General features: G+C 36.9%; 1 protein-coding gene across 1 annotated transcript; it reads left to right on the top strand.

Moving 5' to 3' along the window:
* Positions 1-812: 812 nt before the first annotated feature.
* On the top strand, positions 813-9,689 carry ENOC (cytosolic enolase). Its single transcript, XM_086647545.1, has 13 exons — positions 813-1,280; positions 1,368-1,522; positions 1,625-1,799; positions 2,987-3,058; positions 3,165-3,281; positions 4,065-4,145; positions 5,387-5,463; positions 5,718-5,821; positions 6,097-6,195; positions 6,308-6,393; positions 7,956-8,042; positions 8,806-9,003; positions 9,407-9,689. Exons 1-13 carry the CDS (start codon positions 1,176-1,178, stop codon positions 9,473-9,475), a joined length of 1,425 nt encoding a protein of 474 aa, XP_086503671.1. The 5' UTR covers positions 813-1,175; the 3' UTR covers positions 9,476-9,689.
* The last annotated feature ends 7,532 nt before the right edge of the window (positions 9,690-17,221 follow it).

Genomic DNA, 17,221 nt, shown 5'->3' with positions numbered 1-17,221 from the left:
ATATTTTCTCTCTCATCAAAATGATCCTAACGAAAAACTATCGAAACCCTAGTAATCGAAGCGCCATAACCCCTGTAATTTTTCATACACTTATGTTATATACAAATACATCATTTTGTGTTATAAATTATGTATAATTTTGGTTGTATCACTATTATTTCACTGTACTGAATTATACGTTGTTCTTACCCAACATATATTTGCATGTTTATTTTCATTCTTCCAATCCCTAGACCCTGCATCTATTATACATAACCAAACATCCCTTACAAATTATGAAACATGTTCACAAATTATGTATTATTTAGGAACATTTCAGCAACATTTATTTTCGTTTTTACTCATACATAACCACACATCTAATACAAATTATGAAACAAATTCATAAATTATATGTTATTTATGAAACAAGTTCATAAATTATGTGTTATTATGACGAGGAAACCATCATTTGTCATGTATACAACGTAATTTATCCAATGGTTCACATTATTTATACCAGCACTTAATGTTTTTTTTACACAGGTACACTACTATATCTTCTCAACTATCTGAGTCATTCAATAAACAACAGTTACACGCTTTAAATCATTCTTGACAAATTTGAAGTCATGTTCAGTGTTTATACTATACTGTTGAGGACGAATCGAAATGCTTTAGCACAAATAGGAAACAACTGACCAACTTTAGAAAAGATTTTATCTCAACCATCAGATTTTAGTTTTATCTTCTTCCCTACGTTAGATGATTCTGTAGGAAATTCCATCAGTAACAGCTAAACTACAAAAAGAAAAACACATACATTTGTCAACAACACGTATAATTATTTAGGGACCCAAACTGAATTTGAATATCTTTCCTCTTTTTATCTTACCCGTCCCTTCAAACAACCACGCAAGACGTCTTGTCGACGTGGTATGCCAGATCATCATACGGACAGGTAGCCTGAAATTTTATACTCCGTATTTTATTTTCAGGCGTGTTGTGTTTTCAGTTTTCACAGACCTTCTGGTTTCTTTCTCTTCTTCTTAAAAGTTAAAACTTCTGAATAGGACGGAAAATCATCTAATTAGAAGATCTGAAGCTTCATACTCCTATGCGGCAACAATAAAGAGATAACTAGGGCAAAATTTGAGACTTGTGGAAAGGTTTTGATATCTGAATACCAAAGAGAAATGTCTGTGCAAGAATATCTTGATAAGCACTTGCTTTCTCGTAAAATCGAAGATGCTGTCAATGCTGCTGTTAGGGCAAAAGTTCCAGATCCCGTTCTCTTCATTGTAAGATGATTTCTCATTTCTAGGTTTTGGTTTTACTTTTCTCTTCCTCTCTACGATGATCTTATTTTTTTTCCTCTTGAAAAAAAGGCCAATCATATGAAGAAAGGTGTTCGTTGTGTAATCACCAAGGTTAAAGCTAGACAGATCCTCGATAGTCGAGGTATTCCAACTGTTGAAGTCGATCTCTATACCAATAAAGGAATGTTCAGAGCTGCTTCTCCTAGCGGAGCTTCTTCTGGAATGTATGTATATATAGATATATTTAGGGTTTCTATTCTTTTATTTGTTTTTGAGATATCAAATGACTTTCTAGGGTTTTTATTAGTTCACTTGTAATCGTTTAGGTTTGAGGCTGTTGAATTACGAGATGGTGACAATGGGAAATATCTTGGGAAAGGTGTTTCAAGAGCTGTTAAGATTATTAATGAGAAAATTTCTGAAGCCCTAGTTGGTATGGATCCAACATTGCAGTCACAAATTGATCAGGCTATGATAGACTTGGACAAAACTGAAAATAAGGTAAGAGGTATCTCTATTTATTAACTAGCAAAATGTAATTGGTAATTTTTCAAATGAATGTTGAATTTGACGTTTAGAGTAGTGGGGCGTTGTAACTGGAAAGCGATGCCTTAACACTTAATTACTTGAAACAGGCTTTCGTTTTACCAGTTCATAGAACAAATAGAGGGATGATTTGTAGTGACATATTCTCTCCCTCATCAATGCCATCTTGTGAAAATATCAGCTCAGTAATTTATTGGCTAATTTGACCGAGCTGAGCAATTGAGGTTCCCTCAAAATTTATATTCTCTCTAGATTTTCTTCCATACATTGAGATTGTGAGGTCAGCCAGGGATACTCGGGACTCGCAAGCCGCCTTGTTGAGCCTGTCTGTTAAGTCGAGTTGGGTCTTGGCCTTTGCAAAAGTACAACTGCTCAAGCACAATAGGCTGACATGGTCACACCTTGGCATCAACCTTGGTGGTTGTCATAGGAATCATATGGGGGTATACCCAGCCTATCCCCTCATACACTTTTCTTCAATTCACAACCAAGATTCACAGGAAGTCGAATGCATAAGCCGTTAGGATAAGTGTCAGTTTCGACCAAGCGGAATTCCTGGTCTTTGGTAGATCTTTTCGGAATCAACAGATTATTATTTGACATTTCCTATAATAGGCCAATAGAATAGGGTATAATTGATATCACTGCATTGTCAACACCTGCTTGCCCAAGTGGTTCAAAGTGTTGACAGAAACTCCAAAACCCTGGAGGTCCCAGGTGCGATTCCTACGGAGAGTGGAATCCATGGTTTATTGAACTTGGGTTATTCAGGGTGTAAATAATGTAATAATTTGTCGGGCTTTAGGCCTTTTCACTAATGTTGAACTTAGGCAGTTATCGTGCTTATCACATCTTCCTGATGTATCAATGCCTTGTGACGATCAACGTAGATCGTAGTCGATTTCTCAAAAAAAAAAAAAAAAAATTATATCACTGCATTACTTTACCTTTGAAGCTAGCAAAAGGGTTTTGGCCTTTTCCTATAGTTAGTAAGTCAAGCCGCTTCAGTGCGTGATTAGTCTGCGGCCGTCTAGCTTTTTCTTTAGTAGAGAAAATATTGATTTGTAATCTATTAAAATTTGTGGTCAACTGTGACAGTTACGTATGAAGCATTGTAAGTCACTTTTACTAATTCTTTGCAGAGCGAACTTGGAGCCAATGCCATACTGGCTGTTTCAATCGCTGCTTGCAAAGCTGGTGCTGCTGAAAAAGAGGTATGATTTATCTATTGTGTTTCTAATTCATTTATCATCTCTATTCTTATGAAAAGAAAATGTTCTTTCATATTCTAAAGACTAGCTCCCATCTGGTTTAGTGCAGGTTCCTCTTTACAAGCACATTGCTGATCTATCTGGTAAAACCAGCATGGTGCTTCCTGTCCCTGCATTCACCCTCATAAGTGGCGGAAAACACGCCAGCAATAAGTTGTCCATCCAAGTACGCCCTATTTAAATTCAGGTTACTAAACTTTGTTCTCGGTTATTATTCTATAAAATGAATCACACTTTAATGTAAACCTGTAGGCAGAAGTAGAGGTTTCCCATTGTTCAAGATAAGAAAATAAGATTGAACGACGCAATAGTTCTTCACTGTACGATCAACTCTGTAGTAAAAACAAAAACTAACTCTAACTTGAACCTAAAGCATAAACTAATAATAAACTAATAATAGAAGTAAAGTAATCTAAGACAAGTACGCCGACCACTATGTATAGGTGAATAGGGCTCACCAAATAGGTTTTCTTATTTGAGTGAAGTTCCAACTTTTAGTCCTAATGAACTTTATAAGCAATTGTTTTAATTAGGTGAACAGAGAATACCTTTTTTATTTATCTTCAATTGTATTTATTCTCTTTATTATTTACTTTATTGGTTTTATTAGTTTTTAATTGCTTGTTGATTTAGGATAAGTTTTATGTACTGATTAAATTGGGATTCTTTTTAGTAGAAGTTCCTCTTTTGTTATAAATCCCGTAGTTGTTGTAAATGCTTTAAGAGGAATTTAGAACTTAAAAGGGCAATAACTTGTTATTTGGCTGGGTTAAAGGTAGTAGGTTTAGGGTGATGGAGTTACCTACATAAGGAGCTCCAAAGACCAATTAGATTCATTGAACATATATTTTGGTTAAGTTTGTTGTGAGATTTACGAGTTTGACTTTGACTTTTTTATTTATCATTCGATGTTCTAAAACCAATTAATTGGCCACTGAATTCAAACCAGGAAATTATGATTCTCCCTATCGGGGCCAACTCCTTTGAAGAGGCACTACAGATAGGCTCTGAGACTTATCATCACTTAAAGGTATTTTCCTTCCAGATATTACACTTTTATTATATATTCTGTCATATCATTTTCATAGTTAATTGTGATAGAGAACCTAGTGCTCGTTTCATAGATTTCATGGTAGGCACAACCTAAGCAGAAGTAATCTATATGTTTCGTCCATGAGTTGGAAGTAATGCGGACACAACTAAGAATTTTAGTGTTGCTATCAAAATGACCAATTTCATCTTCTAATTTTATGCATCAACCAAATAACACAAATTAGGGTTTCATCTTCTAAAACAAAGATATAATTTTTGGTTTGGTTCCCATTTGACCCCCTACTTTATGACAAACTTCATTAGGAACACACTCCCTGTTTGGCCCACTATTTGGGCTGATTCCCGTTTGACTCCCTACTTTATGACAAACTTTCTGTTTGGCCCACTATATTCTGTCAATTGAGTTTGGCCCCTTTAGTATCGGTTCCATTCCTAAACCGTTAAAGAGTCAATTTGACTCTTCCGAAATTGTCCATGTACTTTATTATTATTATTATTTTTCTGCCTCTTTTATCTCTCTCTCTCTCCTATCTATCTCTCTATTGTTGAGAGAGAGAGAGAGAGAGAGAGAGAGAATAATGTACTATATGTTTGTTTATGGATGGAACTGTTATTGAAGAGGGCCAAACTAGAATTTGTAAAAACATGGGCCAAACAGGAAGCTGGCAAAAGTTTAGGGGCCAAATAGGAATAACCCATCCTTTTTTATTTCGTTTTCTTGTGCTTCTTTTGCATATTATGGATAACACCCTATTATGAGTGACACTTCGTTTGGTTGTTTTCGTTTTGACATCTTTTTCACAAAATCAAACTATTTCGTTCTTTCTTAAGAATGAAAATACAGAAACCATATCATATCTTAACAACAATATGTATCAAATCCAGTTGATAGTCCAATTAGAACAAGCAAAGATTGGTCAAAACTCCCCAGTCCAAAATTTCTTGTGTCATAAAGGATCCAATAACTTTTTTAGGCTTTAGCTCCCGAGTAAGGTTTACACAAGCATATTTTCCACTCAGTTGTCACGGGTTCGTATACGTTTCTGCATAGGTTTGCACCGGTTTGCGCCTGCAGCCGAAGTGTATAAACTGACATACTGGCATGTTGTTTTGATCAAGACCAACAAAAATTTTGGTCTTCGGCCTAATTTCCTACTAGAACAATTAATATGCTGCACTTCATGCGGGGCGATTCTAAGTTAATAACAACTGGAGCAGGCTATTATTTCTGAAAGATTTGGAGCAAACGGATGCAATATCGGTGTAGATGGTGGTTTTGCTCCAAATATCTCCAGGCAAGTTTTCTTCTGGTACTGTTTTTCTAGGAAGTGTTAATCCTGGATCCATGGTTCCAATTTTACTAAGAACTATTACTTGCATTATTGCACAACAAAGATTGAGAAACCAATTTTGCATCCATAGTGGTTTATGCATACTCCAATGCCCGAACTCTTTGTGCTTAGAGTAAGCTCTGGTCATAAGTCTGTTTTCCTTGACTGTTGTATGGCCTTCTCTGTTTCTTTAGTTGATAACAACGTTCTGGTTACAGTGTTACTGAAGGCTTGGATCTTGTTAAAGAGGCAATCGACAGAACAGGATACAGGGAGAGAGTGAAGATAGCAATGGATGTTGCTGCTACTGATTTCTGCATAGGTGACAACCAAAAACTTTCCGTTGAATAAATAATGCAGCTGTAGATAGAGGCATTTATTAACATATTGTCTTCGAACTCAACTAACGGACATTTGCTGAATTTATAAGTTGAATCAGCACTGCTGGTTGTAACTTGTAACCAAGATAACTATGTATCCAAATGACACATTTGTCATTATTTATTATTTCATAATAATTGCATGTTTCAGCTAGGGATGTTTTGTGTATTTACCAGCTTACTGATAGTTGACGCTTGTCTGACCTTCCTGATTTAGGAACAAAGTATGATTTGGACTACAAATCACCAAACAAGTCAGGGCAGAATTTCAAGACTGCAGAAGATATGATTGAGATGTACACACAACTCTGTAAAGGTACTGCTTGTCAGTTCTTACTCACGTTGAATGTTTTTTTCTGTTCATTTATTTGTCAAGTAGATCGTGTCCTCATATTTTTTTAGTCTTTCTTTTGGTTGTCATTTGCCAGATTACCCAATTGTGTCTATTGGGGATCCGTTCGACAAAGATGATTGGGAACATACAAAGCTATTTACCAGCGCTGGGGTTTGCCAGGTCAGTTCTCCTTCTGCCGATGAGAATTAATACGAATTAGTGTGGCACAAACACCTTGCGAGGGGCCCGGCGCCCGTTTAAAGTGGTTCATTTAGTTAGTCTCCCTAGGTGAAGCATAATTGATCCACTTTCGTATACGATATTGAATATTATAATTTAATATAAACAATCAAAATAACTCGCATGTGCTTTGCGTAGTGGTAAAAGAATATTGTTTTTGACCGATGTCTGGTGCTCGACCGTACCTCTTAAAGGGGTCTTTTCTATGCTCTTCTCTAAAGGAGATGGTTACAATTGGGATTCGGGGTGCTACTCCTTGGGATAGACAGATACCTTGACTTGAGGCATGAACTTGAGAACGAACTTGATAGGTTGGGATGTATAAGGTATATGTTGTTTGATTGGGATTTTGGATGGCTTTTCTCCTCCAGAGGACTCTTCGATAGATAGTCTGCAAAAAGGGAATGTAGTGGTAAGGAATACTTATATTCTACTGAGAAACAACCTTAAAAACGTGATAAATGTCTTGGAAAGGCACAAAAAAAGGAAAAGGTATGCAGCAACTTAGGTCGTTACTGACTTAAAGTAATTAAAATACACGAGAATAAGCCCACATATAGGCTGTTATGATTAGCCATGATGGGCGTGTCGATATTCCAATTCGAGAGTCGTAATCGTATTAAAACTCTATCATAAGACTCCTAACTTATCTGCTATCTTGTATAGCAACTTTACCCCCAATCCAAGTGGGTGAATAATATTATAATAAGGTCAGTAATAATAAGATGACTCTGAACCATTGTATTCTTTGTAAATGTGAGGAGTTGGCAGAACATCTTTTGCTTCATTACCGTTTACTTGGATGATTTTGAGCTTCTTTTTGTTCTCATGTGGTGCTCCTTGGGTGACCCCCTAGAGATTTCGTGGGTCTTCTTTTGGTGAAAAGGTATATTCACTAGATCGTAGGAAGCTTCAGAATAATCCCTCTTGGTATGCGTTGGGAAGTGTGGACAGATAGCAAGGAAGTATTTTCGAAGGGGGGTGGGGGAGCCAGAGAGGTTAAACTGAGTGCTCTCAGCATCGCTTAGGGACTTCACTGTAAACTGCGGGCTCTGATATCAGCTTTCTGGTGTTGTGGTTCTCTCAATTTAGTGCAGTTGTAACGTATGGGGCCTTTTTCTGGTTTCTTTCGGCCTTTGACCCATTGTATCTTTTTGGTCTTCATTTTCTTTACAGTATGCTCATTATTTCTATCCGAAAGAAAACGTTTTACCTTATTTGTAAGTGTTCCTCTGTATGCGACTATGGTAAATTATTAGATTCCTGTTAACAAGATAAGCAATCAGGTTGAGGTTTCCTCAAAAGAATTTTATTTTGTTTCTATAACCGTCTGTGTAAACTACAAACCCTTGTAAACAGAACACACACGGAAAAGTTATATTTTCCTACCGAAGACCGACATTTACCAAACCTAGGCATCAACTTGTCACTTTTTTAATGCATTTTTGTATAACGAAATTATGTGTGGAGTTAAAGATATCTTAAGAGAATTTATCTTCCAGGTTGTTGGAGATGACTTGCTGATGTCAAATCCAAAACGCATTGAGAAAGCAGTAGATGACTTCACTTGCAACGCGTTCCTTCTGAAGGTATTGCATTCGGAATTATCCTCAAATTAACGTATAAATAAAGGAGTCAAATGGGGCAGGTGATCTTGGCCTGTTACCATTTGGATCCTCAGTTTCTCCTATTCCAAGGCCATATTAAATACATTGACTTTTTTGTCAAATATTATATTACCCAAACGGGCCAAACCTTAGTTACTTTTTAACATTGAAAATGGTCAGCAAACAGCGGACAACATTAGTTATCTTTTTATTTTTCAGTTATACCTTCTCTAAATAATAAGGGAGAAAGAAATAGGGAAGAAAATAAGGGATAATTTATTTATTAATTAATTGGGGGAGAAAAATGTAAAGAAAACTTTAAATAATTAAGATGCTAATTAGCGTCTAGCGAGTAGAAAGAATTTAGAGACAGTAACAAATTTAGAGAGAAAACAGTTGTTGTCTTTGTTGAGGGTATTATGGAAAAAGAATGAAAAAAAGGAAGTTTGATATGGAACTTAGTGTACAAACTCATGACATAGGTTCCATGTGCAAAGACTGGACCGTGGTTTAACCATGAATTTTCTCACGAGTGTATCTATTTGCAGAAAATATCTTTCATTCCCTTCTAGAATTCCAACAGCTAATTTCAACCTCAAATTGTAGGTTCTAAAATTATATTATCCATGTCATGAAATGGGAAATTTAATATGTATTTCTCTTCTTGTAAAAGTGAAGCTCTTAATCAAGAATTATATTACCATTGTCTTGTTTAACTTATCAAGTTAATGGTGGGTGGGCACAGGTGAATCAGATCGGAACTGTCACAGAGGCCATTGAAGCTGTGAAGTTGGCGAAGGATGCAAACTGGGGGGTTGTAACTTCTCATAGATGTGGGGAGACTGAAGATTCCTTCATAGCCGACTTAGCCGTTGGTTTATCCACTGGACAGATAAAAGCAGGTCCACCTTGCCAAGGAGAGCGGCTTGCAAAATATAACCAGGTTCACCTTCTTCTTTTATTATTTTGTCATTCATTCCACATGCACCTGGTACACCATTCATTATCTGTTCTTTTTCCGTGCACGCCATTTTATTTTTATCGCCCCCTTATATTTTTTCGTGCACGCCATTTTATTTATTGTGGAAAATTTGTTTACACTATCATGTTGGACTGTAAGTATGTCTGGAAGGATCTTCCTAGCCACTTCCATCCACATAAGAAAAGGATCATCCGTACAAGAAACTTCCTGAAAGATGATCACGTCTTTCTGTAACTTATTACCCAAGGGGAACTTCCTGAAAGATGATCTTTTGCTACGAAATCACTTGAAATAATCATGTTGAATTCCTTTTCCCCTTCTTTTGTTGTTGTAATTCATCCTATACATGATGTGTATTTGGCAGTTGCTTCGAATTGAGGAAGAGCTGGCTGATCATGCCGTTTATGCTGGTGAAAATTGGAGATTGCAGTAATGCATATTTTCTCGAATATATTGGTTTGATTTATTGTTTCTTCTGAGTTCGGGTTTTGTATGATTGTTCTGTTAAATAGAATATTAGTTTTTTTGTTGAAAAAATAGAAAATTAGTTGAGGATCATTTCTTGTGAAAAATTACTGGTCCCTCCACTGAGCTTGGTCAGTTCATGCGTTTCCAAAAGTCTATATTTCAAAATTTTCATCTCAAAATATCTTATTCTTTTTTAACTTCAAAATTCAAAGGAGCAAAGTCTAAACAATTCTTTTTTGGACATTCGCCTAATAATGAACATCTTAGGGAACATGCATCTCCATTTTTTTATTTTTACTTTGAAGGCTATATAACAAGCATATTTTTAGGAGATGTTGAACCTAATCACAACAAAATAACCATTTCTTTTTGTAGAACTTTAGTGTATAGTAGAAGAATTCCCCAAAACTAAACCAACATAACCCATTCCTTTTTGAGTTTCATAGCTTATACTGTAATAAAAACCTTTTTGACAAGGAACCCATGGTGGCCACGCGTGCAAATCGAGCTTCTTTAATTGGACAACTAGTAGAGGAGGTGCTTCCAAGAGTTGAGATAACAGAAATGTTTGTGTCCATCAGACAATGGTTATACTCCCAGTTTCAAATAAAACACAAACCAAAATGGTGTATGTATAACAAATTCTTTGTCACAGTTGGCCATGTCAATTCCTATGCTTTTTTTTTTTTGATGAAGGAAAATGTCAATTCCTATGTTGGTCTTAATTATGAAAACACACTGATATCTTCGTGGCTTCGACTTTCTGTCAAATATTTTTGGAGACTTCTAAGCAAACTACAAGCACAAGATTCGTGCACACTCCGATTTAGTTGGACCCTACTAACCTTAGATAGTACTGAATGAGTGATTTACTTATATTTATTTCCACTAATAATTCCCTATCCATTACATTTCCAAGTCATTTTCTCATCTTATCCTTCATTTCTATATATTTGTAACTATTTCCACTCACAGGAACATTTACAAGAAATATTTCTATTTCCAATGCCAACCAAAACACTGAGTGAAACCAAAATTATTACCTCTCATTTCATAATTGAAAGCAAAACTGATTTTATTATGAAGTTAATCCCTTATTTATACATTACTGGTTTAAGAGAGAGAGAGAGAGAATGGTTAGTTGCTAACCAACTGTCTAAACAACTTATTTGGCCAAGTAACTAACTAATCACACATGTGTGAGTCTCACGTACCAGAGGTGCCTATAAGGAAGGATGTCCATTCTGCTCGAGCCAATATATGACAGTTAATTCAGTTACCGTTCTTCTATCTTACAGCCCCCCTCAAACACATGTTGGGAAGTTGCTGAAAACATGAGTTTGTCTCGTATATACTCCAGGTTTGAGAGAAGAAGGCCCTTGGTGAGAACATCAGCTAAGTTCTCTTCTGACTTAACAAACTTGACCACCAATGTCTTCTTAAGGATCAAATCCCTGAGGAAATGAAAATCAATTTCAACATGCTTTGTCCTAGCATGGAGAACAGGATTAGATGCTAGATAGGTAGCTCCCATGTTATCACAGAACAATGTAATAGGTAGCCGAAGTTGAATGTGCAGTTCCTTCAAAATATAAGAGGTCCAAAGTAATTCAGAAGTAGCCAATGACAGTGCCCTGTACTCTGCTTCAGTGGAGGTCCTGGAAACTATATTTTGCTTCTTTGAGGACCAGCACACAAGTGTTTTGCCAAGAAAAACACAATACCCACTTGTAGATCTTCTGGAGTCAGGACAACTCCCCCAATCAGAATCTGAAAAAGCATAAAGAGAGGATAAATCTCCTGAATTTATGGTGACTCCTGCTCCAAGTGTGCCTTTCAAATACCTAAGAACCTTCTTCAATAGGACTAGATGAGTTGTTCTTGGAGAGTGCATGAACTGTGCTAGATAATTGACAGCATAGGTAATATCTGGTCTGGTCATAGTGGCATATTGAAGTCCTCCCACCATACTTCTATAAAACAATGGATTTTCAATCAGATCTCCATCCAATTTAGAGACTCTTTTCCCATGTGAGACAGGAATGAGACTTGGTTTACAATCTAGGAGTTCAGCTTTATGAAGCAACTCAGTGATGTACTTTGTCTGAGTAAGTTGGAGTGAGGTGTGGCATTGCTGAACTTCAATACCTAAGAAGTAGTGCAGAGAACCGAGTTGTTTCATGGCAAATTCCCTACCCAAATCTGAAACCAATGTACTCATCAAGGCAGTACTAGAACCAATGAGGATAATGTCATCCACATATAGAAGAAAGACAAGAGTTTGATCTGCTGCATGATATACAAACATGGATGTATCTGAGGAACTCTTGATGAAGCCCCAATTGAGAAGATAAGTAGTGATCTTGGTGAACCAGGCCCTTGGGGCCTGCTTAAGGCCATAAAGGGACTTGTGCAAGTGGCATACCCAATCAGGATGGGTGGAATCTTCAAAACCAGGGGGTTGTCTCTTATAGACAGTCTCAGTAAGCTCTCCATGGAGAAAGGCATTTGACACATCAAGTTGTTGAATAGACCACTGATGTGTAATTGCCATTGTCAATGCTATTCTCACTGTTTGAATCTTGACAACAGGGCTGAAAGTCTCTTGGTAATCAATGCCCTCTTGCTGTGTATATCCCAAAGCAACCAATCTAGCCTTGTACCTTTCTAGGGAGCCATCTGATTTGTATTTGACTTTAAAAACCCATTTGCTGCCCAAAACATGCATAGAAGGTAGTCTTGGAGTGAGAGACCAAGTGTTATTGTGAATCAAGGCTTGATGTTCTGATTTCATGGCCTGATGCCAATGAGGACATGTAATAGCATCTTTATAGGACCTTGGTTCAAGTACAGGAGGCATGGCAGCTATATAAGATACAGGAAGAGCATGTGGGACAGTATAATGAGCTACATGGTCTGGGATACCCTTGGGTTTGGTAATTCCACTCTTAAGTCTGGTTTGCATTGGATGTGTGTTGTGGCTAATGTGTGAATCAGAAGGGTGTGATGTGGAAGAAGATGGTAATGGATCTGGAGATGATTCAAGAATAGATGGAGAATCATGAGAGTCTAAAGGAATGGTTATCTCTTGATCACTCTGGGAATAGTCAGTGTGAAAATTGGGTGTAGATGGGTTAGAGAAGTATTCAAGACTAGGCAGAGGGTGAATTTTATAAGGTACAGGAAGGTTTGAGGAGAAGTGGAAAGGTTGAGCATAGGTGTCTCAGCAAATGGAAAACAATTCTCATAAAAAATCACATGTCTAGAGACATGTTCCTTGTTAGAATTGAAATCAAGGCATTTATAACCCTTGTGAATGGGACTGTAGCCTATGAATACACACTTGACAGACTTGGGACTTAGCTTATCAATTCTTATATCTCCCAAATAAGGATAGCATGCTGACCCAAACACCTTAAGCATAGAGTAATTAGGAGTTGTGTTAAATAAAACTTCATAAGGAGTTTGAAAAAAGTACCTTACTAGGTGTCCTATTGATAAGGTAGGCAGCAGTATCAAAAGCATGGAACCAGAAATCCTTAGGCATTGAGGCCTGAAATAGTAGTGTGTTACCCACTTAGGTGATTTGTCTATTTTTTCTTTCAGCCTTCCCATTTTGTTGAGGAGTATAGGGACAGGTGATGGGCCTAAAAGGTTGCCCTAAAAGGTCTCCACCCGCAAGTATACGGGCGTCAAGTAATAAGTCCGGTAAGACCGGTTCGTTCCTCAGAGACTAAGTTAAACTAATTCTAACCTTAAAACTATTGAGATTCAAAATTGGTTTTGATGGTGATAAAATAGAATTATAATATAAAACTCAAGAAAAATAAATAAATAAATAAATATTTCGATATTCAGAGAAAGGGAACCTAGGGTTTTCGAATCCGTTTTCCTAACAATTCTAAGGACAAATTTATTTTGGTCTAATTTGATAGTTCTTTGTATAACTCAGGTTTTTAGTCCATGAACGGTCTAAATAAACCCGGAAAATATTATCGTTAAAACAAAAATAACTGTAATAAATTTATTATTAGAATAGTCATTTAAACTTCGTCTAAAACCCTAGATATAAAGGATTTAGCTACTCATGCTAGAAACGATAAATATTTGAAGTAATGGAAGAAAAATAAGAAAGAAACTTACTTTTCTGCGCTTCGAAAACCAAACAGACCCTTAAGGAATGGATTTCCTTCTGTTTTTCCTGGAAATCTGCCAAACGCACCCTCTGGGAAAACGATTTTCTCGTCTTCCCGGAAATATTTTCCTCTCTGGAAAATTATTTTCTCATCTTCTTCAACTCTGTTTTCTCACTCCAACCTCCTGTTTCTCTCACTTTAATCTCTCTATCTTTGTTATTTCTTGCTTTCTCACTAAACAGGAAACACGAAAATAAAGAGAATCCAAAATCAAATTAATTTGAAAAAAAAAACTGAATTTCTGTTCTTTTCTCTCTCTACAATAATTCTCCTCTTAATCTCTCTGTATCTCTCTCTATCTCTCACTAATAGAAAGAGTATAAACAGGAAAGAAAAACAGAAAAACCTCTCTCTCTCTTCTGTTCTATCTCTCTCTTAAACCCGAGCTTAATCTCTCTGTTTCTCTCTCTCTCTAACTTTTCTCCTTTTCTCTTCTGTTCTCTGAAAACCCGATCATCCTTCTCTGTTTTTCTCCTCTATAAAACTGATGATCTTCAATGGCCGAACTCTTCTGTTTTTATAGGAAAACCAACCGAAAAATCCTCTCACTCTGTTTTGATTCGAATTCAAGCCAATATCTCGGTTCTCTCTCTAGTATCCTCCATTTTATCTGCTTCCATATCTCTCGGTTATCTCTCTCTATCTCTTAAGAGATTTTATCTCATTCCCACAATCTCTCTTTCTTTCCTTTATTTCATGTTTTTAGAGAGAGAAGAGAAAGTCTCTCTGTTTGTTACCAAAAATAAACGAGTAGAGAGAGAGAGAAAGATGAAATACGTGTGCTGTTAGGCCCAATCGATTTTCACGTGCTGGCGCTGACATGGCAGTTAAGATGGGCCTCTACAGTGTCTTGCGGCACTTTCAAAATGCTGCAACCTCCTTTAGGATGAAAACATGTGTCACCTGACTGGTAATAACTGTTAGATCCTCTCGGGCTACGGTAATATCCTGCTCCGCATTACCCCGAGTAAACGCTGAAATCAAATCCCGAGCACAGTCCCGCACAGCCCAACTGTGTACCGAAATTTTCATCTTACGTCAGATTGCACGCCACGCGTACTTAAGTGATTTGGTCAACCACATTTGACTCCATCTTTGACTTTGGCTAATTTGTTGATCCGGGCTCCGATTTGACTTCCGTTTTCGCCTACGGGCTCGTCTTGGACTCTACTTTCCATCCGAACACTAATCTTGACCAAGAAGTCAGAATCAACAAATGACCAAAATGCCCCTAGTCTGTATTCTTTCCAACTTTATCCGTTTTGCACGCGTAACTCTGTAAAAAGGTACCTGAACATAAAAGAGAGTAATTCGTGAGAGTAACTGCTCTAGAGAGACTAACTCGTCTAAATTAAGAGACTCAGATGGGACATTTCTATGTCTCATCAACAGGAGCATCTAAAAACTATGCCACACTTGTTTAAATGTGTCTAAAAGTCACCCTTAGATAATTCAAGTGCTCCATCACTTTGAAAAGACTTAATGGGCACAGAGAATATCCTTTCATAATGTCTCTGAAAATGTTGAAAGCATCTCAAGCAATCTGATCTTTGCTTCATGGGATAGATCCAAAAGAATCTGCTGTAGTCATCCATGAACAAAATGTAGTACCTCACTCCTGTTTTTGTGGTGACAGGAGAAGGTCCCCAAACATCACTATGAATCAATTCAAGAGGACCATGAGTAGTGCTTTCAGACTGAGGAAATGGTAGCCTTTTACTTTTACTCAATTGACAAGATGTACATAGAGAATTGAATTCTTTTGAAGTTAACTTGATCAACTTTTTCTTATCTAGTTCCAAGATAACTTCTCTTGAAGGGTGTCCCAACCTGTTGTGCCATATCTTAGCTGGTGCACTCACACTATAAGCTTCTTCAGACCCATCTTGAGTGTTGTCATATGGACTAATTGTGAAATCAATGCTGTAGAGGTTGTTAACCATTGGTCCATCAGCAAGGACCTCTTTGGACCACAAGTCTTTGATGAGAAAACCCCATGGTAAGAATTCCACACTACAGAAATTCTCTTTTGTAAACTTGGAAATTGACAATAGGTTCTTTTGAATCTTTGGTACATGGAGGACTTTCTTAAGTAAAAATGAGGATGTACCTGCAACAACATTGGCCTGACCTATGTTGTCAATATGTAAGGATTTCCCATCTCCTATCATAACACCATTGTCACCTAGATAGGATGTGTTGTTTCTTAGGTTTCCTTTTGTATGGGTCATGTGGCTTGTTGCTCCTGTGTCAGCAATCCACTTTTTTTCTTTATTTTGACAAGAGATGTTTGCTTCTTCAAAGCATTGGGTAGTCTCAACAGCACTGTAATGAGCTTGCTCATCTTCTTCAATGAGTTGATCTCCATAATTGTCTTCTTCTTGTTCTTCTTCTTCTTCAAGTTCTTGTAGATGCAGATTTGCATAGTTTCTTTGAGGAGTTTTGCTAGAAGAGGATTCAGGAAAGTCCTTGAATCTCATTTTGCATTGTCCAGCTGTATGTCCCCATTTATAGCAAATCTCACAAGGAATTGTAGTATAGTCAAAGAAATTGTTTCTTGATTGGGTGGGACTTGGCTTTGCAAGTTGTCTATTCTGTGTGTTTGATTGAGACCCTTCATAGGGCTGATTTTGTCTTGTCACTCTTTGGTTCTGAAATGGTGATCTCATGGTACCTTTGTTTTGAAATTTCTTGACCCAATAAGTTTCATTGTCCTCATTGGTTTCTTGTTCCTTCAACCAGTGTTCATGGTGGATTAATCTACTTCTAAGTTCAGCAAAACTCAAAAGTCCATCTCTATTCTGAATGGTAATCACAAATTGAGAGTATTCCTTCCCTAGGCCTTGTAGTGCTATCCTAGCTAACTCAGAATCACCCACTCTATCATTTACTGTTATCAAAGAGTCTGCAAGATTCTTTATCTTGCTTAGGTATTCAGAAACTTGGGAGGTACCCTTTTTAATGTTTTGAAGCTTATTTCTTAAAGAAGATTTCTTAGCTTCAAGTTCTTGAGTATAGATCAATTCAAGATAATTCCAAATGTCTCTAGCAGTTTTCAATCCTAGTATATCTGAAGCAATTGACTGATTTATAGTAGCTTTAATGAAGGATTTCACAAAAACTATCATTCTTTCTCCATTGGAGATAAGCAAGATTAACAGTGTCTCTACCCTCAAGAACAATGAGTTGGGGTGGTTCTTCATAAGTACCATCTATATAGCATATTAAGTCATTCCCTATAAGGGCATTTTCGATTTGGTCTTTCCAGACCAGAAAATTAGATTCATCTAACCTAGCAGAAATAAGGCTAGTGATGTTTGCATTATGGGAGTACTGACCTTGATTTTGATTCATGTTGTGAGGGATTAAACCTGAATTCGCCATGAGAAGAGCTTGTAACTCTGATTCTTTGATGACAGAAGTTTCAGCTCTTTCAAAACTTATTGGAAGATTGTTTCTCTGGTTCTTTGATGACAGAAGAAATCAATCTCGAATTCAATCGCTTCTCTGATTCG

This window comes from Eschscholzia californica, unplaced genomic scaffold (assembly GCF_041429995.1).
Source record: "Eschscholzia californica isolate CP2 unplaced genomic scaffold, dmEscCali1.0.p SCAF_1, whole genome shotgun sequence".
NCBI lineage: Eukaryota > Viridiplantae > Streptophyta > Magnoliopsida > Ranunculales > Papaveraceae > Eschscholzia > Eschscholzia californica.
This window is presented reverse-complemented; position numbering and strand designations above follow the sequence as displayed.